The following is a 26,167-nucleotide window of genomic DNA, read 5'->3' on the forward strand; positions in this document are numbered from 1 at the left end:
GAAAAGAGAACATTCACAAGTCTGACCTAGAGATTATATCATGGAATAAGTAAATAAGAAGTTTGAAGACTGAAAGGAAGGAGAGCTTTCAAAGATGGCCAGCGGCAGTAGACAGAAACTTGTTGTGTTGGATGGCCAACAAGAGCCTTTTAAAGGGGCCAGAGGACCTTGAGGAAGCAGTTCTTGGCAGGGAGAAAAACTTTAAACCCCTGATTCTTTTTAATAAGTCAATTTATGCTTTCATATAAAAATAAGACCTATACTTTTCCAATAATGAATTCAACTTTATTGCTGGTTTGAGGTCTAACTGCCAGGAGCCAGCAGCATTTGACAAATTTATTTGGCCGTCAAAATGTTGATGTTGTACTAATCTTAGAAATCGTTACCCTAGTACACATCTGTCACATTTAACTGTTTTCAGTTGCTTATGCTTCCTCCAAAGTTCCTCTTTTCTTTTCTTCTAGTAACAGAAACTTGCATCATTACCTACATCCTGCTCTAGACATACTTATCTTTTGGCTTTCTCCCAAACATTCTTATTTGTACCTCCAAATGTTAATTAAATGCTGCTAAGCGGAATTTCTCTGTCCTGATGCCGTATTTGATCTTGGCAATTACTCTGATCTCCTCAAAACAATCAGTAACATGACTTTTAAAATATTATTTTCCAATCCATAAAGAAATTAGTTAATAAATAATCCAGTTTTAGTAACCAAAAACTTGACAAAACAGACCAAACTAAAACTCAATTCAACTCACTAAAATGGCTCCATTCCTCACTCCCAAGAAAAGTTTATTATCTGTTTATAAACTAACATGTCATATGAGAAGGATAATAAAATGATACCATTAGTTAATTAAAGATTTTATTTATTTATTTATTTGAGAGAGAGAAGGAGCACAAGCAAGGGAGCAGCAGAGCAAAGACAAGCAGATTTCCCTGCTGAGCATGAAGTCATACATGAACTCGATCCCAGGACCCTAAGACCATGACCTGAGTGAAAGTCAGATACTTAACCAACTGAGCCACTCAGGTGCCCCTGATACAATTAGCTTACTGATCACACATTCTGAACCATTTTCAGACTCAGAATTAAGATTTTACCTTTAAAATTATATACATCAAAAATATTTGTAAGAAGAGACTGTTAATTAGAATAGGGTTTCTTTTTGGGGAGATAAAATGTTCTGGAGTTAGTAGTGATGGCTGTACAACCTTGTGAATATACTAAAAACACAGAACTACACACTTTAAAAGAATGAATTTTGCCACACGTAAATTATATCACAAGAAAATTCCCTCTCTTCAACTAAGAAATGATTCAACATGAAAACCTATTAATTTCTCTCCCAAACAAGATGATAAATAAAGGACTCAATCTTGCATAAACTCAAGCATATTATAAAATGAAATTACAAGTGTGGATGAAATGTAATTCATTCCATAACACTGAGAAGTGGGTATTTTAAAAAATGTATTAGAAGTGTCAAGAGAAATGAAAGAGATAAATCACTCACAAGAAGTAATTAATGTCTTATTTTCTGAATAATTCATTTCAGTTTACTTCTCCTTAAAAATGCATAATCGATTCATACAGAGAAGTCTGTTTTTAAAATATTTTTAAAAGGTAAATATAGCAAACTTTCTTATATTTACTTATATTTCAAACATGAAATTACTTATATTTACATTAACTTTTGGGGGATGCCCATTCATTTGACAGTACATGAGTCTTAAATTTTATGGTTGTTAAAGTGTTTCTGTAGCAGCAAGTTCCACTTTTCAAATCCATAAGAGAAGGGCAGCATAGAATAAACAAAATTCTCAGCTGCAAGGGAAGTTTGAGATGATGCAACCTGACTTCCCTGTTTTTCCTCGCAAAAACACTAAAGTATAGAGAGATGGTGAGTTGTCCAAAGTCACAGGGTTAATTTGTGGCAGCTCCAGGCCTACTGCTGATGTCCCGCCCCACCTCCTCCCCACACAGGCACCCTGGGCACTCAAGGATACTAGCAAGGACGAGACAGCATCACGCAGGGCCTGCAACAGCCCTTCTGCTTTTAGGTATACACTGGAGGAGAAAGAGCTCAGGAAAAAAGCAGACAAGAGGGTAACCTAGGGCCCTTTACACCTGCCTCACCAATGTCAAAATAAGGCTAAGTATATCTTTTCAACCTGTGACAAGTGACAAGTGACAGTGACTAGTACTCCCACTGCTAGCTAGACAGCTGCCCCTGCCCTGTCCCCTGCAGCACCTGCTAGGTATCCATGTGCAGACAGGCAGATTTAGATGATGCATAAATCCCATTTTGACTTATGTTTCTGGAAGGAAGGAAGGAAGGAAGGAAGGAACCTCATAATTCCTACACAAAAGAAATATACCTTTTTGATTTATTGCTTGTTCTTGGTCTGTATTCATGTGATTCATCCTCAATGCCATTTTGCCTTTTATACCAGTCAAATAATGTACGCAGAATGGAAGGCAGGCAGTACTCAGAAAGGGAGCTCATTGAGCTGATGACCTACAGAGAAAAACAGGTGATAAAAAGGCTTTGGTGGCCCTGCCAATTACTGAGAAACTTTTCATTTCACAAATAACTTCAAGGATATTCACAAAATCTTCTTACTTATCCAATCTTTCCTTTAATAATCTTTATTAGTACATTCCCAAGAGCCCCCAAAATCTCTCAATGTTGACAGATGTTTCTTATGTTATAATTTTGTGGTTCAAGAAAGTTAATTACGTTGACTTCCTTTCATTCTAGAAATTGGATGTTAATTGCATACAGGTTGTTCATGGACTGCAGAGAAATCATTTCCCACACTATCCAAGAAGTGTAGTGTTTTGTACTCCTTAACTCTCAAAAATGCTTGTTGTAAAAATAAATATATTAATTAACACAATTACATTAGTCACTTAAGTGAAATAAAAAAAAATCTAGCTCCCAAACAACCCAAGTGGTAATATAAGGTATGGTTTTCTGATGATAATCATTCATCTACTCATCTGAGTAATGCCCCAAATTAGACTGAAGACATAAACTAGTAGCAATAATTTCCTGTGTATCACCTTAAAGGCAAACTACTTCTCTCTTTTTTACACAACAAACATATCTTTGATAGACGAGTTTTTATTTTAATTTCCTTATCTGGAAAAATTTGCATCTTTTATTAATTACCATAAGAAAATGAATCCCAATTGATATCTCATACCATGTGAAAAAATTAAAGAATCATACTATAAAAACTTAAAACTATAAAACTTCTCAAGAAAACACAGGAGAAAATCTTTGTGACTCTGGACTGAGGATTTCTTAGGTAAGACACTAAGTGCAAATTCCATGACAATTTGATACTGAACATCATCAAAATTAAAAGCTTCTGTTCTGGGGATGGTTCAATCAAGGATGGTTCACTATTTACAAACTAACCAATGTGATACATCACATTAACCAAATGAAGAATATAAAGTCATACAATCATCTCAGTAGATGCAGAAAAAGAATTTGACAAAATTCAACATTGTTTATGTTAAAAATGCTCAATAAAGCAAGTTTAGAGGGAACACACCTCAACATAATAAAGGCCATACATGAAAAACCTATAGATAACATAGTACTCAATGGTGAAAAACTGAGAGCTTTTCCATTAAAATCAGGAACAAGGCAAGGATGTCCACTGTTATCACTTTTATTCAACACAGTACTGCAAGTCCTAGCCACAGCAATCAGATAAGAAAAAGGAATAAAAGGTATCCAAATTGGTATGAAAGAAGTAACGTTGTCACTATCTGCAGATGATATGATACTATACATATAAAAAACCCTGAAGACTCTGCCAAAAAACTATTAGAAGCAATAAATGAATTCAGCAAAGTCACAGGATACAAAATTAATACACAGAAATCAGCTGCATTTCTATACCCTAGTAACTAAGTAGCAGAAAGAGAAATTATGAAAACAATTCCATTTACAGTTGCACCAAACAGAATAAAATACCTAGGAATAATTTTAACCAAGGAGGTAACCTCAACTCTTTTAACTATTAAGATGCGGACAAAAGAAATTGAAGAAAACAATCATGGATTGGAAGAAATAATATTGTTACAACATCCATACTACCCAAAGCAATCTACAGATTCAAAGCAATTCTCATCAAAATATCAACAGTATTTTTAACCGAATTAGAATAAATAACCCTAAAATTTGTGAACCTCCAAAGACCCTGAATGGCCAAAACAATCTTGAAAAAGAAGAACAAAACCGAAGATTATCACAATCCCAGGTGTGAAGATATATTACAAAGCTCTAGTAATCAAAGCAGTTCAGTACTGGCACAAAAAAAGACACATAGATCAAGGGAACAGAAAAGAGAGCTCAGAAATAAATGCACAATATATGGTCAATTAATCAATAACAAGGGATGCAGGAATACAAGATGGGGAAAAGACAGTCTCCTCAACAAATGGTGCTGGTGTTGGGAAAATCGGAAAGCTATACACAAAAGAATGAAACTGGACCACTTCATTATACTTTCTCACACATAAATAAACTCAAATTAGATTAAAGACACCTAAAAGTGAGATAGAAAACCATAAACTTCTAGAATAAAACACAAGATAATAATTTCTCTAACATCAGCTGTAACAACGTTTTTCTAGATATGTCTCGTCAGGCAAAGGAAACAAAAGCAAAAATAAATTAGTGGGACTAAACCAAAATTAAAAGCTTCTGCATAGTGAAGGAAACCATCAACTAAATGAGAAGGCAACCTACTGAGTGGGAGAAGGTATTTGCAAGTGACATATCTGATAAGGAGTTAATACACAAAATATATTTTAAAAAATTACACACCTCAACACCAAAAACTCCCCCAAATAATCCAATTAAAAATGGACAGAGGTCCTAAGCAGATATTTTTTTTTCTACAGAAGACAAACAGATGGCAAACAGACACATGAATCACACAATATCACTAACTATCAAGGAAATGCAAATCAGAACTACTATAAGATAATACCTTATATGTGTCAGAATTTCTAGAATCAAAAAGACAAGAAATAATAAGTGTCGGTGAGTATGTGTCCAAAGGGGAACACCTCATGCACTGTGGGCAGGAATGTAAGTTGATGCAGCCTCCAGGATACGAAAGCAACCCAAGTGTCCACCCACAGATGAATGGATACAGAAGATACAGTATGTGTGTATATATATATACAATGGAATATTACTCAGCCATAAAAGATAGAAGAGAATGAAATATTGCTATTTGCAACAACATGCATAGACCTAGAGAGTATGGTACTAAATAAAATAAGTCAAACTGAAAAAGGCAAATACCCTATGATTTCATTTATGTGTGGAATCTGCAAAACAAAACAGAACAAACAAAAAGGAGAACCAGACCCATAAATACAGAGAATAAACTGATGGCTGCCAGAGGGGCGGGGCTAAGGGGATAAGCAAAATGGGTGAAGGGAGTGGGAGCCACAGACTTCAGCTATGCAATGAAAAAGTCATGGCGATGAAAGGCACAGCATAGGGAATCAAGGCAATGATGCTGTGATGGTGTTGCCCAGTGACGGATGGGAGCTACACTGTGGTGAGCCCAACAGAGTGTATAAACTTGTAGAATCACTATGCTCTTTACCAGGAACTACTGTAACACTGTGTGTGAACAATACTTCAGTAATAAAAATTGAGAGCTTCTGCTTTTAGAAAGATACTGTCAAGAAAGTGATGAAAAGACAGGTTGTAGACCCAGAGAAAATACTGGCAGACACCCCTCTGATTAAGGCCTTATAAACAGAACATGTAAACCTACAATGAGAAACGTTTTAACTACCTCATTCACAAACATGAATTCACAAAACTTCTCACAAGCAAATGATAACCCCCAGGGCAGATGAGACAGTGTTTAAAAAGGCATGTTCAAACACAACCGATCCTTAAAAAAAGTTGGCCTAACCTATCTGGAAGGAAATTTGGAAATGCAAATCAAGAACCTCATAAATGGCATTCGTGGTAAGCCCATTCTTAGGAATTTATGTCAAATACACAATTAGAGGTAAGATTGTTCAGGAAAACATTACCTATTACATAAAAAATGGGAACACTTTAAATGTCTAACTATGTGAAAATGCTTTAATACAATGTGGAATGTGATGTAGATGACCTCTGAAACTATTAAAAATCACAGTTCAAAAATATTTAATGGGGGCACCTGGATGGCTCAGTGGGTTGAGCCACTGCCTTCGGCGCAGGTCATGATCTCAGGGTCCTGGGATCAAGCCCCACATCGGGCTCTCTGCTCAGCAGGGAGCCTGCTTCCCCCCTCCCTCTGCCTGCTCTCCATCTACTTGTGATCTCTCTCTGTCAAATAAATAAATAAAATCTTTAAAAAAATATTTAATGACATGAAAATGTCCATAATATTTTAAGTGGAAGAAGAATTAAATAATCATTTAATTGGTAGCATTCCAATTCAGTGCAGACACTACATAAGTGTGCATATCCAGAAAAGATAACTAGGAGGAGATATACCGACATACTGAGAGTGCACATGTAAATCAAGAATCCTCAGGACAGAGAGATCACTAGAGGGAGAAGTGGGTGGGAGTTAAAGAGACATGAAGGTAGGATTTTTACCTGCGCCTTTTGTAGGAAGGGTAGAAATACTAGATAAGAGCCAAGTTAAAAACTAAGCAAAGACTCAAAGGCAGAAAGCCTATAGTGATTAAGGTACAAAATAATTGTTCATAATAATTACAGTGATTAATTTAGTGAAAGTTTTGAGTGAACTGAAAGAAGAAATATTTGGTTGGTGTAGGGACTCTGGTATACCAGAGTAAAGAAAAAGACTGCTGAAAATCTTGATGTAAAACTAAATCATAGCACGTACTTAATGCTAGTCTGAAGAATTTCAGTTTTCTTCTCTAGAAAATGAGAAGCTTCTAAAGACTTCTGAATAGGAAAATAAGCCCACTGATACGTTGAGGAGGTTTAATTCAGCAGTGATGTGTAGGTTGGACCAAAGAGGTTTGCCAACAAGGGTGGTTAGGAGCGCGCGTGCACACCCACCCGCGCGCACACACACACACCCCTGAACTGAAAGAGGTCATTGCCACAGATCCAGGCACACAGTGATCATGGCTTGAGCAGGGAGGTGGCAGAAGAAATGGAAAACCTTAGTTAACTCAAAATGTTTCTCTAGTTAAGCTGGAGAGGCTTAACTTCTTTTTATAAAGGAAACTAGAGCAAGGGGAGCTGAAGTGCTTCGTGTCAAGCTTTAAAAGCACTGTCAGCTTTAAAAGCAGCTCTAAGATTGAACACAACGATTATGCGTTCTTCCTCAGATTCTCTTTCTTGAGAACCTTATTTCTTGCTCTCTCTTATGATTGTGGTTATATGGACATACACAAAATTATACACTATCTTTAGCTATGGTTTAATATCAGTTCAGAAATAAATAGGCTATTGCATTCTGCCTGCCCTGGGAACAAAATCACCAGTAGTTGTTATTTTTTAATTGAAAAATTATTATTATTATTTTTAAAAATAGCCCTCCCCCCACACACTGTAATATTCACAGCCACAACATATTCTCTCTCTGTTCCTGTGGATACAACAGTGGGAAATTTGGGGAGGAAAGCAAACTAATGGCATGTTCCAGGGGTAATTTGCAGGTTCTTTCTAAAGTTACCCCAGCGTAAGAAAGGATACTTCTCCAATCACCACCATCTCATCTCATATTTTGAATTGGGAAATGAAGGGGATTCCTCCCAGAAGGGAAAAAAATCAGAATTCAGAGTTCTTCACTATGGGTTAATTCTGTCTTAATTATCGCATATGTAATAAAATCCCCAACCATCCACTCTAATATTTCAGTAATTTAAAAATACTTGTGTAAGTCTGGATGAGACATGATGACTAAATATAATGTGGTATGTTAGAAGGTATCCTGGAACTGAAAGGAGATGTTTGGGAAAAAGAAACAAAATGCAAATACAGAATTTAGTTGCTAATAATGTACCAATGTTGGCTTCTTAGGCGTGACAAATACACATGGTAATGAAAGGTGTTAGTAAAAGAAACTGAGTGCGAGAAACATGATAACTATCTGTACTATCTTTGCACATTTTCTGTAGCTATTCACAAAAGTTTAATTAAAAAACACTTGTGTGGGATATTTACATGCTTCTGTTATTTACTACGGATCCATAAATGCAATCTAAACCTATGTCTATCCCTTAATCATCGCTGGGTAGAGCACACAATATTTAGCTAATTACACCTACTTAGGTGTAACCCAGAGGCTCCGTAGGGAACGTCAGGAGCGTTCATAAAACCTCAGCCGTAATCATTTTTTCTACCCATTAAAGGCATCTCGAAGCTGTTCTCACTTTCTATCTACTGGACATACTTTCCATGGCAAATACACTGAGACCATCTTAGAAGAGATGAAAGGTCAGGATGGGGTGGATGTGTGTGTTTTTTCCATCTCTCTGTTACTGCCCTTTTGAGCCCAGGCTTTCAGGAAGGAAGGGTGGAATTTGCAAAGACCTGGCCCTCAAAGCTCAGGAAGGGAGGAAGGTCTAGCTGGCTTCTTGGTTACTCAACTCCTTCATTTACGGGAAGCAGAGCCAATGGTGAGATGAATTCTAGCTCTGTGCTGCTGTTGAAAGGGGGCAGGCCCATTTACAAAGATGTTCTTGTTGCATTTAAATGATCATATTCTTCCATCATAGATGAGCTAGGTACTGGGCAGCCTGAGGAGATGAACCGTACAGAATCACAGATCTATTTCATGCTGGTGTTTTCTTTCTGGGGGGATAGAGGGGGGATGCTCAATGTACTTTGCAAAGGTTTCTTGATGTTTATTTTGGCATTTTATGTATAAATAGGCTAAAAGAGACTGTCCATTATGCTGTAGGTAAGGCATTAATTTTTTCATAAGCATTTTATTATACTTGCTGAATGCAAAGAAGGAAACTTTACATAAATATTTGAATAATTACTCAGTGGAGTCACTCCGTATCTTACAGTTATAAGGCTGACTTGTCCTGACTGCCACATTTCGTGAATAAATTTTAAACTAACTTCATTGATAGTTTAATTTTTCAAACTAGTTCAGATGGCCAGATACCTGGGGGTCAGGGTACTCTCTAGGTAATACCACAAAATGCTGATATAGTACAGTAATTCAAATGCAATTTTGTTTTACTTGATCATCTATCATAATAGTGCTAGATAATCTAGCATTCAATCAGTGGTGACAGATAACAAAGGCTTAAGAACAATTTCTTACAAAAACTTAAAATTATCTAAGTCTATAGAGTAAATCTATTTTTCCTGCAAATTAGGAAAATATCTATATTATTTGACTTTAATATATTAGTCCATTTTATGGAATACCCTGTTCCACTGGAGAATAATTTAGGAAACACTGGATAATACTAATATGAACCCAACGCCAATTAATTTGGCTTTACTCTTGATTGCTTATATTTTTCATTTATACATTTTAAATCGATTTTGACTGAACTGTAGCATTAGAATCAGTGCTGAAGCACTAGAATTTCATCTCCTTTCTTTCTGGAAAATTACTGCTACCCAAGATGGTAAAAAGTTATTTTCACTCTCTTATAGATGTATGGATTTATTTTACCATGTGTGTCCTGTTTCTAGATGGAATTTTGGCATATTATGACACTGAAGTGCTACAAAATATGTAATATTTAATATCTAGAGGAAAACCCTAGTAGAAGTTCCTTAGAATGTCTGAGCAAATTATCAGGAATTTATAGAGATGACACTAGTAAAGGATATGTCACACTGACTTGCGAATAAGCTGCCACCTAAATAATGTTCTCAGAATGCCCTGTGTGATGACTGATTGGCCACAAGCCATGTTTTCATAATTTCATTAGTGTATTGGGAAGATCAGATGGTCCTGAGTTCAAGTTACAGCTCTGTCCCTTATGACCTGTGTGAGCTTGGGTGTGTCCACTTCTCTGAGGCTCTTATGTTTCCAGCTATAAAATGGGACAGAAGAATACTTGCCACACTGGGTTTTTTCTGAAGACTAAATGAGATACTATAAAGTGTGGGGCATATAACATATCTTCAGAAATGTCTATTTCTATTTTCCTCTTCCATTTCTAAATATTGAAAATGAGACCCAGACATAAAAAAGTTTTGACTTTGAGAGGATCATAGGCTAAGTTAATAACAGAAAAAATGATAGAAATTATTGACAGAATTTTACTTATCAGAGCTGATATAGTTAAAAAAGAAAAAAAGAAAAAAGAAAAAGAAAAAAGATCCATCTACCACTCATCTACGCACAAAGATATCAGGGCCTCCGTTAGAACCCTGGTAGCTTGGCTACCCCCCCCCCCCCACTGTCATTAAAGTCTCCCACAGTCTGATCCTTTTCCACCTGGTCTCTTCCCCAACACTCCCAGTCAACAGGAAAATTTTGTGTCTCAGTAGAAAACTATCCATCACTCAGAGCTCACCTCTCTAGGGGTTATCTAATTTGAGTCTGCAAGAGTTCTGCACCTTTTAATGCCTTCGAGCTATTTTAAAATTGTGCATATGATAGACTACTGATAGAAATGCCAAAGATTCTTGTCTGCAGACAGAAAAAACACTGTGCCCAGTGAAGGTTCAATTGACTTCATTCTCCCACTATTGAAAAAAAGCCAGTTTTGCCTGTGATTGTGCATTCATTTCAATACAATAAACAGTATTCTTCATTGGGCATTTGGTAAAAACTCTATGATATCTGGCAAATATAGGTAATACCTAATATCCAGTCTATTCTTCTTCCTTAGTTATAAAACACCTGATATTTTTTTTTAAATAGGCTTCATGCTCAGTGGGGAGCCCAATACAGGGCTTGAACTCATGACCCTGAGATGGACACCTGAGCTGAGATCAGGAGTTGGACACTTAACTGACTGAACCACCAGGGTGCCCCAATAAAATACTGGATTTTTAAGTGGACAAATGATTGCTCGAAATAAAATTATCCTAATATTTCCTACAGCTGTATGTGCTACGGGATTAAGATCTCGCCAACGGAATACGTGAAGTGGTGTGCGCCATGTTGAGACATTGGTTTTTTGTTTGTTTTTTGTTTTGTTTTTAATTTTTTTGCCTATAACTCTTTTCCTATTTCTCCTTCCTACTGCTTGGAATACAGACATAATGGTTGAACTCTAGAAGCCAAACCAGATTATGAGATGAGCCACACACACAAGACAACAAAAATAAGATAAAGATACTAGACTGATTTTCTTTGTATTTCTTGAATGTGAGATTGAAAGATGCCATCTTATCCAAGTTGCTGTTATTTTATGTGTCATTTGCAGGGAAGCTGAATCTTAACTGCTACAGGATCTGAGATCCCTTACCTGTTAAAAACCCCCCCTCTAAATTCTCGCCACCTTAGTTTTTAGATGTAGAAACATGTTATAGCGTAAAAAGCACTGTCTTTATAGCCTGAACATCCACTTCAGCCATACAGGGTTGGGCAAGCTGTCTGAGACTCATTCCCATGAAATGTAAAATAGAGATGATGATGGTGGTGTGGCTGCTGCTTGGGGTTGTTGTAAGTAGTGAGTGATGTCAGCTGAGAGCATGCGTGAGAAGGGGCTTCATAAAGTATAAGGTATTACATAATTTTTTATTTTGTTTCTATTTCTAGCAAGAGAAAAATGGATCATGGGCTTGTTAAGTGGAGGAGTGAACAGGACCGCCTGGGATCAGGCACTAGAAGTACAGAAGCTCAGTTCTTTCTAGTTTATCATTCATGTCAAGTGACATTTAAAAGGAAGAAACTGATAAAAATATTCTCTGAACAGGGACTGGCTGCATACTACTCAAAGGATGTACTTAGCCTAGTGCCTGTCCTCTGGTAAGTACTACATTAATACCTCTTCTACTATTACTATTGCTCCCACGATCATAACAATGGAGTCTATGCCACGCAACGTGGCGTCACCAGCATGTTCTTTTCATGTAGATGGACCTCTGTGTGAATCCAAATTAAAATCCTACCGCTTGCTGTTAGAACAAGAGGAATTATATAATTTAAATGTATAATTTAATTTTTAAAATCAATTTAAATGTTTTAATTTAATTTATTAAATTGTTTTAATTTAATTTAATTAATTTAAATGTTTTAATTTAAATGTTTAAATGTCAAAAGATTAAGAGAGCTTGATACAACCATGACATTGCCAATGGAACCTCCATTGTTATAATTTGCTGGGAAAACAGTAAAGGGGCACAGATGGGTCTATTTCCACCAAGTTTCCTCCTGGTCCCAGAGTCTTGCTCTTTAAAAGTGAGATGGACTTTGTAGGTTGCCTCCTGGTTCATGTGTAAATTTATGATTTAATGATGAGAGGGTAATTTTATGTATCTTATTTGAAAGTTCTCAGTGGCCATTTTCCTATTGATTCTCTTGCCAAGTGTCTTTAGTACAGAGAGCTGTGTTAGGGAGCAGGGCCGCTCAAGCTTTTAATGTGTGCATGGGTCACCTGGGGATCCCGTTAAGCTGCAGAATCTGATTCAGGAAGATCTGGGGCAGGGCGGAGATTCTGCATTTCAACATTCTGTGCAACAAGGTTAAAAGTATTATAGCTAATTAAAGTGGCAAAGTCAGGATTTAAACCTGGGCTGTCTAAATTCCAAATGCTATCCCTCTCCCACAAGGCTGAAATGCAGAAAGAGAGGGCTGAAAAGCAAGTAGGAAATTGTTCTTAAGCCAAATCATTTGAGCTAACTATTATCCACAACGTTAAAATTTAGAAGTACTATTTCCCAGTGTATAGAGAAAGATATACATTAAGATGGAGAAAATTAATTTCGTTTTTGAGGAAAGGATAGTGATATCCTAGGACAGGAATATCTAGGAGAGAACTAGGTTAGAATACAGACAGAGAACATAAAATAGAGTGAAAAATTATGGACAACAGATAATAAATACTTTTAAAAAAAAGATTTTATTTATTTATTTCAGAGAGAGAGAGAGCACAAGCAAGGAGGAGTGGCAGAGGGAGAGAGAAGCAGACTCCCCTCTGAGCAGGGAGCCCCAAGGCAGGGCTTGTTCCCAGAACTCCGAGATCTTGACCTGAGCCGAAGGCAGACTCTTAACCCACTGAGCCACCCGGGAGCCTCAAATATTTACATTCTTAAGGAAAAAAGAAAGAGTCACTATTTCTAAAATAATGACCTCAAATGTTCACTCAGGGTCTCTGACCACCCTAGCACCCACCAGATGACAACTAAGAATGATATGACAAGAGAAGACAGAGATAAAGCACATACTCCATTTTGCCAGCGTTTCAGAAAACAGCCAGCTCTACCAGCACCAGAGAGCAAACCCAGAGCCCCACTAGCACTTGGACACTGACCGCGGGCACAAGCCATTTCCCTCAGTGAACAACTCATACAATAGAAAATGTAGCATTCAATCTCTATAATCAGTCCTTACAGGGCTGTTTTATTTTGTTTTTCAAAACATACTTTATTTGAGAGAGATAAAGAACATGAGCCAGCCAGGGGTACAGGAGAGGAGGAGGCAGAGAGAGAAGAGCCCCATGTGGGACTCAATCCCAGGACTCTGGAACCATGACCCGAGCCAAAGGCAGACCGTTAACTGACAGAGCCACCCAGGCGCCCCCAGTCCTTACAGTTTTGGACTGAACAGGTCTGGACTTTAACAGACAGAGAACTTTCCTTCTGATTCCACATGAAAGTCAACTGCAAAACCCTGCCACAAGTGAATCTCTGTGTGTTTTCCATAAGACAAGAAAACCCCCACCATATCAGATCAGACTATGGTGCATCCAGCAGTGTTCTGTCTCTACCACTGGCACCAAGTGAGGTTTCTGAAGGAGGACATGCTGTCTTCTCTGTCATTAACTGCATATGTGCAGGAAACACCACCAACACATCTCTCACTTCCTCTGATGCATACGCGAAGCCTCTAGTTAGTGATCCAGGATCTAGCAGACCCTGATTTCCTCTGCTTATTACCTGCTGTTGAGAGCAGGATGTCCTTTTACTAGTCCTGATCTACTTTCCAAAAGACTTTCTTTATATTTATCCTGCCTTAAATTGTTTTGTTCATGTTCTCTATTAGAATCTAAGTTACTAAACTGTCTTACAGTTATTGTTTAAGTGATTTTTCTCTCACAATATTGTGAATTCTTGAAGGGTTAAAACTTGTCAATTTTGTACTTTATAGCATGGTGTCAAGCAAATAGTGGGCATTCAAAAAAAAATCTGGGTGAAAATATAATGAGATCTACCAAATTTTGGAGTAGAAGTTCCTTTATCTTCTCCTAGTTTAATTCTGGTATATAAAGATTTAGGAAATGATCAGTTGAGGACTTATTTGGATTATCCCAACATATTCCCATTCTTTCCAGTTCAAATCAATAGACAGCTACTGAATGCCTACTTTAAGCCATAATTGCAAAAGCTGAAAGACATAGTTCCCAAGATCATATCCCTGTATCCTCTTTGAGGAACTTAATCAATACACTAATAATGAGCATCGAGCCCTTGTCTTTTGTGCATTTTGAAATAAATAAAAACCACAATATAATATGTATATAACATCTTATTACATACTTGGTCAAATTGGGGATCTTCTCCACGTTGTAGAGATTTTGTCAATGGCTTTTCCTAGGAAGAAAAAGAATAAATTAATAGATGCTTTTAAACAGCACAAAAGTACCATTATTGTTAAAATTTTTCTGATTTACTTCTCCCTTAATGGGAGAGGTACCAGTTTTTAAAGGAGAAACTCTCCCTTAGCTATTCTGACCTTAATATATAGTGTTTGTTATCACGATTCTTACTATCTGTCTTAACATATACCTCTTTGACCAAAACCTTAAAAATTTGATGTTCTAAATGATCTAGAGTTCTTAATGGAAACTACATAATGGAAACTACATAATAAAAACTATGGAATTCACGTGAAAAATTTTATTGTCTATCCTGGGACTTGACATAGAATAAAAAGTTGAAAAAAAAAACCCTACAGGATCCATTTGAAAATTTTATTATCTATGCTAGCACTTGACATACAATAAAAAGCCAAAAGTGATACACTATTTCAAGTCCCTAGATTCAGAAACAAAATAAGGTCTCTACTGGTAATACACTTACTATGTGTAACTTGTGAATTTGAGGCATGCTATTTGACTATGCCATATCCAAATCTCTGCGGAAATAATCTGGGCAGTGACAAAGGTCTACTGAAATTATCTTTCCTAATCATTACACCTTTGTTTACTTTAGGAGGCCTCAACTGACTTTCTAGCAGGACATTTTAAGGACAATGGTTTATCCTTATGGGTCCCTTGTTTTCTTTTTCTGTTTTTGATATAGGAGTTAATACTGTTCCCAAATTCGATTCAGGATGAGAAATCATGTAAAAGTTATATATGGAAACAAAAGTAAGTTTTACTTTAGCCAGTGCAGATGTCATAAAAGACTTCATTTGCATGTTGCCAATCACATAGACCCTCTCTCCCTACCTCACTTCTCCAATCTTCTCCTCCACCTGAAAAGGTAATATACAACTAAGATAGAGGCAAACCCACCTCCATACACCCCATAGAGTCTTTATTCCTGAAGAAGCCCACGCCAACAGTGGACTTAGTCTGGTTATCTGATCTTTAACCATGAGCCATATAAATCAGTTGTTCTGTCTCCTTTGCAAAATATACAGCTTCTAAAGGTGTATTCTTCTAAAATAAAAAGAAAGCTGTGTTCTTAAGCACTAACAGACATTTTTCTCTTCAAAGTACGCTATCTAGAACACACTGGTGGGAGAGTGGATACAAAAACATAGGCGAGAACACAGAAGAACAATTAAAGAAACCCCAGATTCAGTTGATGATACAAAAAAGGCAAATTTCGCAATGAAATTGTGAAGTATTTCCTGTATACGTGAAGGTTATAACGTCATCCAAAGTTCTTTTTAAAAACCAGTTAAATTAAAAGTGTAAAAATTAAAGATGTGACGACGGGTGGTGCCAGGTCCCACAAACACCCCTGGAACAAACCCAGTAAAAGCATTTCTACTCACTGTTTTATTTATTCACCACTCAACAGTAACTGGGGGCTCACCACATGCCCCCTGCTACCTGTTGGGGGAGTGCTGAGGAACACGTGGTTCCTGCCATTAAGGAGAAAATTCTGAAAAGTAGTCAATGACCTCTTAGGACTGTTGTCTCTACTTGTTCATTATTCCAACCTCAGTCCAACTGTCACTTCCTCAGAGAAGTGTTCTGTGCATCTTCTCTGAACACCAGGGGTACCCACACCCCCAACCCTCAAACACTTTGCAAAGCTCTGTACACTTTTCCTTTCATAGCACTTACCATAGGGTAAAGTCACATCACAGTGTAGAATCATGTGCGATTACATGTGCATGAGGGATGAGCTAAGTGTCGTCCCCTCTAGACTACAAGCCCCAGAAATTCAGGATGCTCTGCTGCTCTGATGCCTAAAGGTTATAGAACACAGCCTTGCTTGGCAATGGCTAAAGGTCTGCCAAATTAATAAAATAATAAAATAATCCAGTTTCTTCAAATAGGAGATCTCCTGATTTCCATGTGTGTTTCGCAGTCAGTTAAAAACAATTTTTTTTAATAGACTCTTTGATTGTGGCAAAATATATGTGGTGTAAAATTTGCCACTGTAACCATTTTTAAGTGCACAATTCAATGGTATTAAGGACATTCATGATATTGTGCGAACATCATCCTTTGTATTTTTAAAAAACCCCTTTTAATGTCAAAAATTTCCCAGGAACTCCTAATTATAAAACACACAATCATACCTCGAGACATACAAGAGAGTAATTCTGTTTTAATATCTGTTGTTTCAAAGTTTACATAATGACAGAGAGCTCATACTATGCCTTCAATGATAATTTTATAAGTTTTGTACTATACTAGCAACAGTACTTATTTTATATACATCAGAGAAAAAGGAATACATCTATATGGGAGACTGTAATTTACTCAGCTGTAGGATAAAGCATAGCACACCTGTGGATCTACAGACTTCTGCAATAAATCAGGAGTTCATATCTGGGGAAACTTCTTTCACTAATACTTGAAACAAAGGAACCTGCTGCAGTGGGGTAAGGGGACTGTGAACGTCCCACACCCTGAAACTTCCCATGCTTAAAGGCTATTTTTTCCCACTATTAATTGGGTTGGAATGCCAGTGAGGGTGATATTTTAAACTTATATGTATTTGCATACATATGAAGGAAACATGACAAGTTGCTGCTATACCCAAAAGTCATCTATGTCCACTAGCCAAGAACTTGGGTTCAGTGCTTCAACAGAATAAGAAAAGCAGTGTAAAGGTATGTTAACTATTTTTACACAAACATGCTGTCTTCATCATATTCTCTGAAGACCTAGTTTAAACATTCCTCCCAAGATTAAGCCTTTTCTCAGTTCTCCCTCAGAGCCACCTGTTAGTTGTCACATGGAACTCTGTTTGCATCTATTCTTGTTAGCATTTCCACTGTGTTGCAACTTGTCTCTCTCCCCACATGCCTAGGACATAGTTGGGACTTATTATCAGGGTTTTTTTTTTTTTAAAAATTTTTTATTTATTTTTTAAATTTCTTTTCAGTGTTCCAGAATTCATCGTTCATGCACCACACCCAGTGCTCCATGCAATACCTGCCCCCCTTAATATCCACCACCAGGTTCTCTCAACCTCCTACCCCTCTACCCCTCCAAAACCCTCAGATTGTTTTTCAGAGTCCAGTCTCTCATGGTTCATCTACCCCTCCAATTTGCCCCAACTCCCTTCTCCTCTCCATCTCCCCATGTCCTCCGTGTTATTCCTTACGCTCCACAAATAAGTGAAACCATATGATAACTATCTCTGCTTGACTGATTTCACTCAGCATAATCTCTTCCAGTCCCATCCACATTGATACAAAAGTTGGGTATTCATCCTTTCTGATGGAGGCATAATACTCCACAGTATATATGGACCACATCTTCCTTATCCATTCATCTGTTGAAGGGCATCTTGGTTCTTTCCACAGTTTGGCAACTGTGGCCATTGTTGCAATGAACATTGGGGTATAGATGGCCCTTCTTTTCACTACCACTGTATCTTTGGGATAAATACCAAGTAGTGCAATTGCAAGGTCATAGGGTAGCTCTATTTTTAATTTCTTTTCTTTTTTTTTTTTTTTTAAGATTTTATTTATTTAAAGATTTTATTTTCTATTTTTAATTTCTTAAGGAATCTCCACACTGTTTTCCAAAGAGGCTGCACCAACTTGCATTCCCACCAACACTGTAAGAGGGTTCCTCTTTCTCCACATCCTCTCCAACACACGTTGTTTACTGTCTTGGCTATTCTTTTTTTTTTTTTTAAGATTTTATTTATTTATTTGACAGAGATCACAAGTAGGCAGAGAGGCAGGCAGAGAGAGAGAGAGGAGGAAGCATGCTCCCTGTGGAGGAGAGAGCCTGATGTGGGGCTCGATCCCAGGACCCTGGGATCATGACCTGAGCTGAAGGCAGAGGCTTTAACCCACTGAGCCACCCAGGTGCCCCTCAATGTGGTTTTGATTTGAATCTCCCTGATGGCTAGTGATGATGAACATTTTTTCATGTGTCTGATAGCCATTTGATGTCTTCATTGGAGAAATGTCTGTTCATGTCTTCTGCCCTATTTTGACATGATTATCTGTTTTGTGTGTGTTGAGTTTGAGGAGTTCTTTATAGATCCTGGATATCAGCCCTTTGTCTGTAGTGTCATTTGCAAATATCTTCTCCTATTCCATGGGTTGCCTCTTTGTTTAGTTGACTGTTTCCCTTGCTGTGCAGAAGCTTTTGATCTTAATGAAGTCCCAAAAATTCATTTTCGCTTTTGTTTCCTTTGCCTTTGGAGAAATATCTTGAAAGTAGTTGCTGTGGCCGATGTCAAAGAGGTTACTGTCTATGTTCTCCTCTAGGATTCTGATGGATTCCTGCCACACGTTGAGGTCTTTTATCCATTTTGAGTTTACTTTTGTGTATGGTGTAAGAGAATGGTCGAGTTTCATTCTTCTACACAAAGCTGTCCAATTTTCCCAGCACCATTTATTGAAGAGACTGTCTTTTTCCCACTGTATATTTTTTTCTGCTTTGTTGAAGGTTATTTGACCATAGAGCTGAGGGTCCATATCTGGGCTCTCTACTCTTGCCAGGGTTTGTTAAATGACTGAATATATGTCTATGCATTTAGAAAGATAGCTCGGGGCACAGAGAACCAAGCTCATTTTTCACCATTCTCAATAACTTCTTTGCATTGACATATATTTTATCAGTGTTAGGAGGCTTAAAAGTAGACCTAGAAAAGAGAGTATAATTCTGGCTAAATAAAAAGTAGAGAGAAAAAGAAGAAAGTTAGGGAAGAAGGTAGGAAGGGGGGAGAGAAAAGAGAAGAGAAGGGAGGCACACATGCTCCAGCTTAGAAGAGAGCCTTCTGAATACAGAGCAAGATAAACTGCAGAAGCATGCTTCTGCTTGAGCTTCTCTTGCAAGAGACCAGCTGTATGGAATCTAGAGTCTAAGAATCCAAGGTCTGCATATTCAAGACATCCTGGTTCCCAAAGAGCATTAAATAAGTAGTAAAGTGAAATCAACACAGAAGAAACAACGGGTAAAGAACAAGTAGAAATCGACTATGACAAAAGAGGCTCAAAACAAAGGTCTCATTCATCCAATTTGGAACAGTGTGCTTTTAAATTTTTTAAAAATTTGTCTTTTGTTTTAATAGCAATTTTACTTATTTACTGAACATTCATTAATTGAATTGAATATGTTTATTTAAAAAAATTATTGTGGAAAAAACTTGACTTTGGGGTTATGGGTCCTTGAAAATTCTTAGTGGTCCAAAGTTGGGAGACCTTAGCCTTGCCCAGAAGCTCCAGCTCACTGGGGGACACTGAATAAAGAGTGGAGCAAACCAAAAACGTCAGGAGAGTTGGCACTGAACGTCAGTGGCTGCTAGCAGCACAGAAAAGAACCAACTAGACATTAAGTCCCTTCTTATGAGAGCGAACTGTATGAAATAGTCTTGACCAAAATAAACAAACAGAAAACCCCACCAAACCTGAGTCTGACCAAGACTCAGAAGCAAGATCCAGTTTTTAGGAAATACAGCAGTTAGGGGAATATATTACACTATGCCAAAGGGATGCAATCAACAAAACCCAGACTGAAAGGAACTCCGAGGGAAGGAAAAGTGGTTTTTTTTTTTCCCCCCCAATAAATAAGTTGCAAGGGGGAAAAATGAGAAGTGGCAGTGGGGGCAGGGGAGGGAATCCTGTTGATTTTTTTTTTTTTTTTTAAAGATGATTGCAATGTGAGGATCTTAGGTTGAAAAATAAGATCTGTTTTTTAAAAAGTACGATATTCATGAGACTCTTGGCAATTTGAACACTTTATGGCTATTTGATGATGTTAAGGGATGACTGCTAATTTTTTAGGTGTGGTAATGATATAGCTGTTTTGTTTAAAAAAGACAACGTCTTTCAGAGGTACATGCTGAAATATTCAGAGATGAAATAATACCATTTCTAGTATTTGTTTCAAATAATATTCAGGGGAAGTGCAGGGAGCATGTACCAAATTGGCTGTGAGTTGATAATTGTTGAAGCTGGCTCATTTACTGTTTCCCTACTTTAGTGATGTTTGAAATTCTCCACAAGAAAAACAAATGCAAAACAGGAGAACATGATGTATCACTTCTGTTGTTACTTAATTTTTTTTAACAATATCTCAGTTTTCAAGATAGTATAAGCTACTTCTTAAAACTTATTTGAATAGCACTTATCCAGCTATTTATCTTTACCTAATGGGGTTGCAGAAGGGACTCTCTCCCCATTGTTTTCCATTTACAGATAGGATTTGGGTAACAGATATGTTGCCTGCTGTGTGAGAAGCAAGACACAGCTCTGTGCACTGTGGGCTTTTCTTTGAATTTGCTCTCCCTGAATCAGAGAGCCCTGCTGTCCTCACCCATCCAAGAGGGGTTTTCTCCTGTTGTGAAGAATCTTTGAGTATTTCCATAAGAAAAGAGAAAGGTCCTTATTTGTGCTTCTCACAACTTGGGAAGCTCCCCGTCTCCCCTAAGAAAACACAAACTCAGAAAGCTCTTCCATGTCTTGTATCTACCTGAAAAGGGCAGAGGAAGGCCACTGACTTCTCCCTCAATTTCCAAACAATTTCAGTATCTGCTAGCTACATTCTCCCTTCTAGTCTTTTCACACTCGGCCTCTCTGTAATCTAGAGGAGGAAAAACGGCCATATGAGACAGGACAGGGGCAGTTAGACAAGTCTAGAAAAGGCTCACGTATCAAAAGGTGTTCTATTTCTGGGATACCAGGGGCTTATTTAAGAAATCATTTTCTTTTTTGTTTTTCAAAAATATATTTATTTATTTGACAGATAGAGATCACAAGTAGGCAGAGAGGCAGGCAGAGAGGCAGGCAGAGAGAGGGGGAAGAAGGTTTCCTGCTGAGCAGAGAGCAAGGTGTGGGGCTTGATGCCAGGACCCTGAGATCATGACCTGAGCCAAAGACAGAGGCTTAACCCATTGAGTCACCCAGGTACCCCAAGAAATCATTTTCCATATCTGAATGTTTAGGGGCCTAAAAAAAAAATCCCAAAGGTGTCCCATACAGTAGGACTTCGCTAATCTAAAAAGATCCAAACTATTGCCCTCAGAGATATTTCAATAAAGGTGCAAGCCAGCAATGTCACTAGTTATATGAGATTATTTGATTTGTTAAATATGTCACCAATCTTGCTCAAGATGAGATCTTTTAATCTCTTTTAATAATTTTAGCCGTTGGATGTAGTGATTCAGTGCATGGGCTTTGAAGTCAGAGAATCAAGTTTGAAGCTATTTCCCCTTATTTATAAACATATGAATTTTACTTAATGTCTGTAACTTTCAGATAACTTTTAGGTAAAATGAAGATAAATAATATCAACCTAATCTCAGAGAACAGAAAAATGAATAGTTTGTGGAGTACTCAGTAACTGATAGTCATTACCAATTGAAATTCCTTTTAACACCATTATTACTGGAGTTAGACCAGATTAAAATATGTAACCTCTTTCATAATGTTTAGGAGCTGGAACTAAGTTTTTTTTTTTTTAATATTTTATTTATTTGTTTGATAGTGAGAAAGAGAGAGAGAGAGAGCACACACACAAGTAGGGGGAGCAGCAGGCAGAGGGAGAAGCAGGCCTTCTGCTGAGCAGGGAGCCCAATGCGGGGCTCAATCCCAGGACCCTGGAATCATGACCCGAGCCGAAGGCAGACACTTAACAACTGAGCCACCTAGGCGCCCAGGAGCTGGAACTAAGTTTTACCCATTTTTTTCAGGGTAATGTACACTCCCACTAACATTATTTAAGCTTCATATTTGAGCTTCCTGGAAGTTTCCAAGTACAACTAGAAAGCCGTATTACAGAGAGTAGAAAAAAAAGAACCAAAACATTATAAGGAGAATTGCTCTTCTCAAACAATAAAAGTCTAAGACTATTATAGTGATTTTAATTCTTAATATCTAATTTAGAGGAAACCTTTTAATTTAATGGTGGGATGGTTTACAAACAAAACAAAACAAAACAAAACCCGCCACCAAACTTCTCAGTCTTGACACGACAGTGTTTTTGTTATAAGAATATGTTTTGGCATAGTTGACTCCAGCGTTTTGATGCTATCAGCAGTGAAATTTTATAATCCACATGTCTGATCTGAGGCGCTAACAATTTTCAGAACTGAACCACCACAATTCGGGTCTCCAGAACATGAAGGGGCGGGGTAGCGAGCTGCCCATCGCGTGGTGACAGCTCCTCAGAGCAGGGAGCTGTGGGCTCGACTGTTGAAATGCCACTAGAGCATTTCATCCAGAGCCACCAGCTCAGGGCAGCAGGTACCCCACTTAGTCTGAACTAAAGAAAAACACGTTCAAAATATCTTCATGTTTGGTACATATTTTTCTCTTCAGATACTATTGGTGCAGCTTTGAGTCAACTTTGGAGACAGATCTAAGGAGTGAGTCTGAGAATGCACAGTTCTGAGTATGAGACTATTTCTTCTCAAAAGACTCTCCTTTCATGAGGAGCAATTACAGGATCATTGAACTTTTAAGTGGGAGCCTGAGAGACTGTCTTGGTTTGTCCCCAGGTAAAAAGTGACGTCACCCTATGGCATCCTCACTAGTTTTCTGATAAGACTAATAAGCAGGACTTGGAACACCTGGGGATCTGTGGAAGAAGGATTCTTGTGGAAACCGACACATCCCTTTATTTCCCTTTATTCTGTTCTGAATCTAAAATTAAGTTTTTAAAGATTTAATTTATTTATTTACTTGACAAAGAGAGAGAGAGATAGGGATATAGTGTGAGAGAGAGAGAGAGAATGTGAGCATGAGCAGGGAGGAGGGGCAGAAGGAGAGGGAGAAGCAGGCTCCCTGCTGAGCAAGGAGCTGGACATGGCTAACCCCACGATCATTAGCTGAGCCAAAGGCAGATGCTTAAGTGACTGAACCACCCAGTTACCCCTAAAATAAATTTTGAAACAAAACAATATATGCTCTGTTCACCCAAAATAATGAAAAAAAAAAATCTGCAGATCAAGTTAATGATACCGGGAGTATCTCAAATCAGTTAAAGGTACTAGCACATAACATGCTGTGTAGTACCCCATGATATGAGATGTGAGGACAGATTCAAATCTGGAAGAATATTTTGGCACTTAAAAAAAAGAAAAAAAAAACCCTTAAAACTCTCAAGAGAATCTGTTCTATTTGCAGCCAGCTTTGCAAATTTCAGTGAAGCCTACTTCTTTGCCAAGTCCAACAGTCCGAAGTTCAAATCCATTATTTGAACAGTAGAGGGGAAACTTCAATTAAACTCAGCTACAAAGTTAATCTTCACTTTAATTGAAGAAAAGAACAGTTCCTATAGGTTTTTGGGTTTTTTTTTCTTTTTTGAAACAATGGCAGGTCCAAGAAATGTAAGGTATCACCTTCATTCATCTGCTTCTGGGCTATATTCTACTTTATTTTTTGATATTTAAAAAAAATTTTTTTTGGGGGGGGTCCTCATACACTGAACTAATGGTGCAGGCTACATCAAGTGAACATTCAGTACATGTGGATGGATTTTTCCCTGCCTCATCTGGGACCTTGCTCCATCAGCCAGCTCTTCATTCCCCCCAATGTCACCCTCACTCATCTGTGGGCTCTCTCTCTCTCTCTCTCTGTTATCTACATGCTTAGATCTTTTCATTATAATGTCTGCCTTGACCACATACTTGTGGTTTTCTTACTATGCCCTACTCATCTTTGTTCATCAAGGAGTGGTCTGTATGTCCTGTATCCCGTTCTTCCCCTTCCTCAACCACCAGCAATCTGTCTCTTCCATCACCACTAAAAATACTCCTCCCTAGAGGTGCCAGTGACTTTCTAAATAAAAAATCTGGTGGCCATTTTTCAGTAGTTTTCTTTCAGATCTTTCAGCTGCAATGGGCCTCCCTTTTGTTCACTTGAATCACCCCCATTTCTCCACCCTTTCTCCTCCTACTTCTTTAGGCATCTCTTCTCTGTGTCCTTGATAGGCTAGTCTTTCTTCTAAAATGTTTGTAATCCCCAGGGCTGCCCTTGGAGACTTGAAATCAGTCATGTTCTGATTTTCTTCTGTCATTACTAACATATCACTCTCTCTCTCTCTCTCTCTCTCTCACACACACACACACACACCTCTCAGACCCAGTGAAACCAACTCTCATAAAAAAAAAAAAAATCCTATACTCCCTTCAAGGTTCATTCATCCCACCACACTTTCCCTGATCACTCCTATGAGAAGTGATAGCCCAGTTTCACTCCTCCATAGCTCTTCTGATATTATCTAGCTCTTGTGTACCCAACCAATGTCATCCTAGTTATTCATGGACATATCATTTCCCAAGTAGATCAGAGCTTGGACTTTAGAGTCAATCAAGCTAGGACTTGAATTGGGGAATTAACCCTAACCACTCCACCTTTGGTATGTCTATTAAATCTCTCAGGTTTAGCCTCTCTGACTAAAAATGTATTAGGCCATGGATATGGAGATAAGATCGAGAGTCCCAGAGATAGATGGTCCATGGTGAATGTCAGCTCCACCAATTTCTAACTGTGTGACTTTGGAACAGTTGCTTAAATTCTTTGTATGTGAAGTGGGATAATAAAAGTAACTACCTCATGATGTTGACGTGAAGATTAGGTGAGTTAATATTATTCAAGTATTAAGAACAGTGCTGGGGCGCCTGGGTGGCTCAGTGGGTTAGGCCTCTGCCTTAAGCTCAGGTCATGATCCCAGGGTCCTGGGATCGAGTCCCGCATCGGGCTCTGTGCTCAGCACGGAGCCTGCTTCCTCCTCGCTCTCTGATCTATGTCTGTCAAATAAATAAATTAAAAAAAAAAAAAAAAAAAAGAACAGTGCTTGGCATTGAGTGGGCTATATGTAAACATAGATTGTTACTATTTTTATCCACTTTCTAGGGTTAACGTGAAGATTACTGTGCCTGAAATATGACAGAGGAGCAAAAAATTGTAGTCATTCTACATCTTTCTGTATAATACACAGCATTAATCATTTGTATTGGGAAGCTGAAAAATACTATCCATGTGTCTATCCATAAGCTATTACAAAAACTGCCTTATAAAACATACATTCTTATAATTGTTAGCATGATCTATGGATATCAAGAGTTGTGCTGGTTAAAATTGTACTAAAAAATTATTTGTTGACCCAAATACCCATCAAAAGGTGACTACATAAACACATTCTGGTCTATACATTAAATGGAAATTTACTCAGCAATGAAGATGAATTACTAACAAACAATAAAAAATGGATGCAACTCAAATACATTATGCTGAGTGAAGAAAACTAGACACAAAAACTACATTTTGTATGGCTTTCATTTACATGAAGTTCTAGAAAATGGAAATCTATACATAGATCAATAGCTGCCTGAGGTCAGGGGTGGTGGTATATGGTTCACCTGCACAGGGCACAAGAGAACTCATTGGGATAACAGA

General features: G+C 37.8%; 1 protein-coding gene across 7 annotated transcripts in view; it reads right to left on the reverse strand.

The window, feature by feature from the left end:
- The window catches only part of FRY (FRY microtubule binding protein), a 437,325-nt gene that overhangs the window by 172,587 nt on the left and 238,571 nt on the right, over positions 1 to 26,167 (reverse strand). For 6 of the 7 annotated variants that reach the window (XM_059144289.1, XM_059144291.1, XM_059144290.1 and 3 more), the window contains 2 exons: positions 14,653 to 14,706; positions 2,384 to 2,523 (listed from right to left, as the gene is read on the reverse strand). In XM_059144289.1, coding sequence (XP_059000272.1) covers positions 2,384 to 2,523; positions 14,653 to 14,706 — 194 coding nt within the window. The remainder of the gene's footprint in view (positions 1 to 2,383; positions 2,524 to 14,652; positions 14,707 to 26,167) is intronic. The other variant, XM_059144292.1, reaches the window with a different exon arrangement.

Source organism: Mustela lutreola, chromosome 13 (genome assembly GCF_030435805.1).
Source record: "Mustela lutreola isolate mMusLut2 chromosome 13, mMusLut2.pri, whole genome shotgun sequence".
NCBI classification, from domain to species: Eukaryota; Metazoa; Chordata; class Mammalia; order Carnivora; family Mustelidae; genus Mustela; species Mustela lutreola.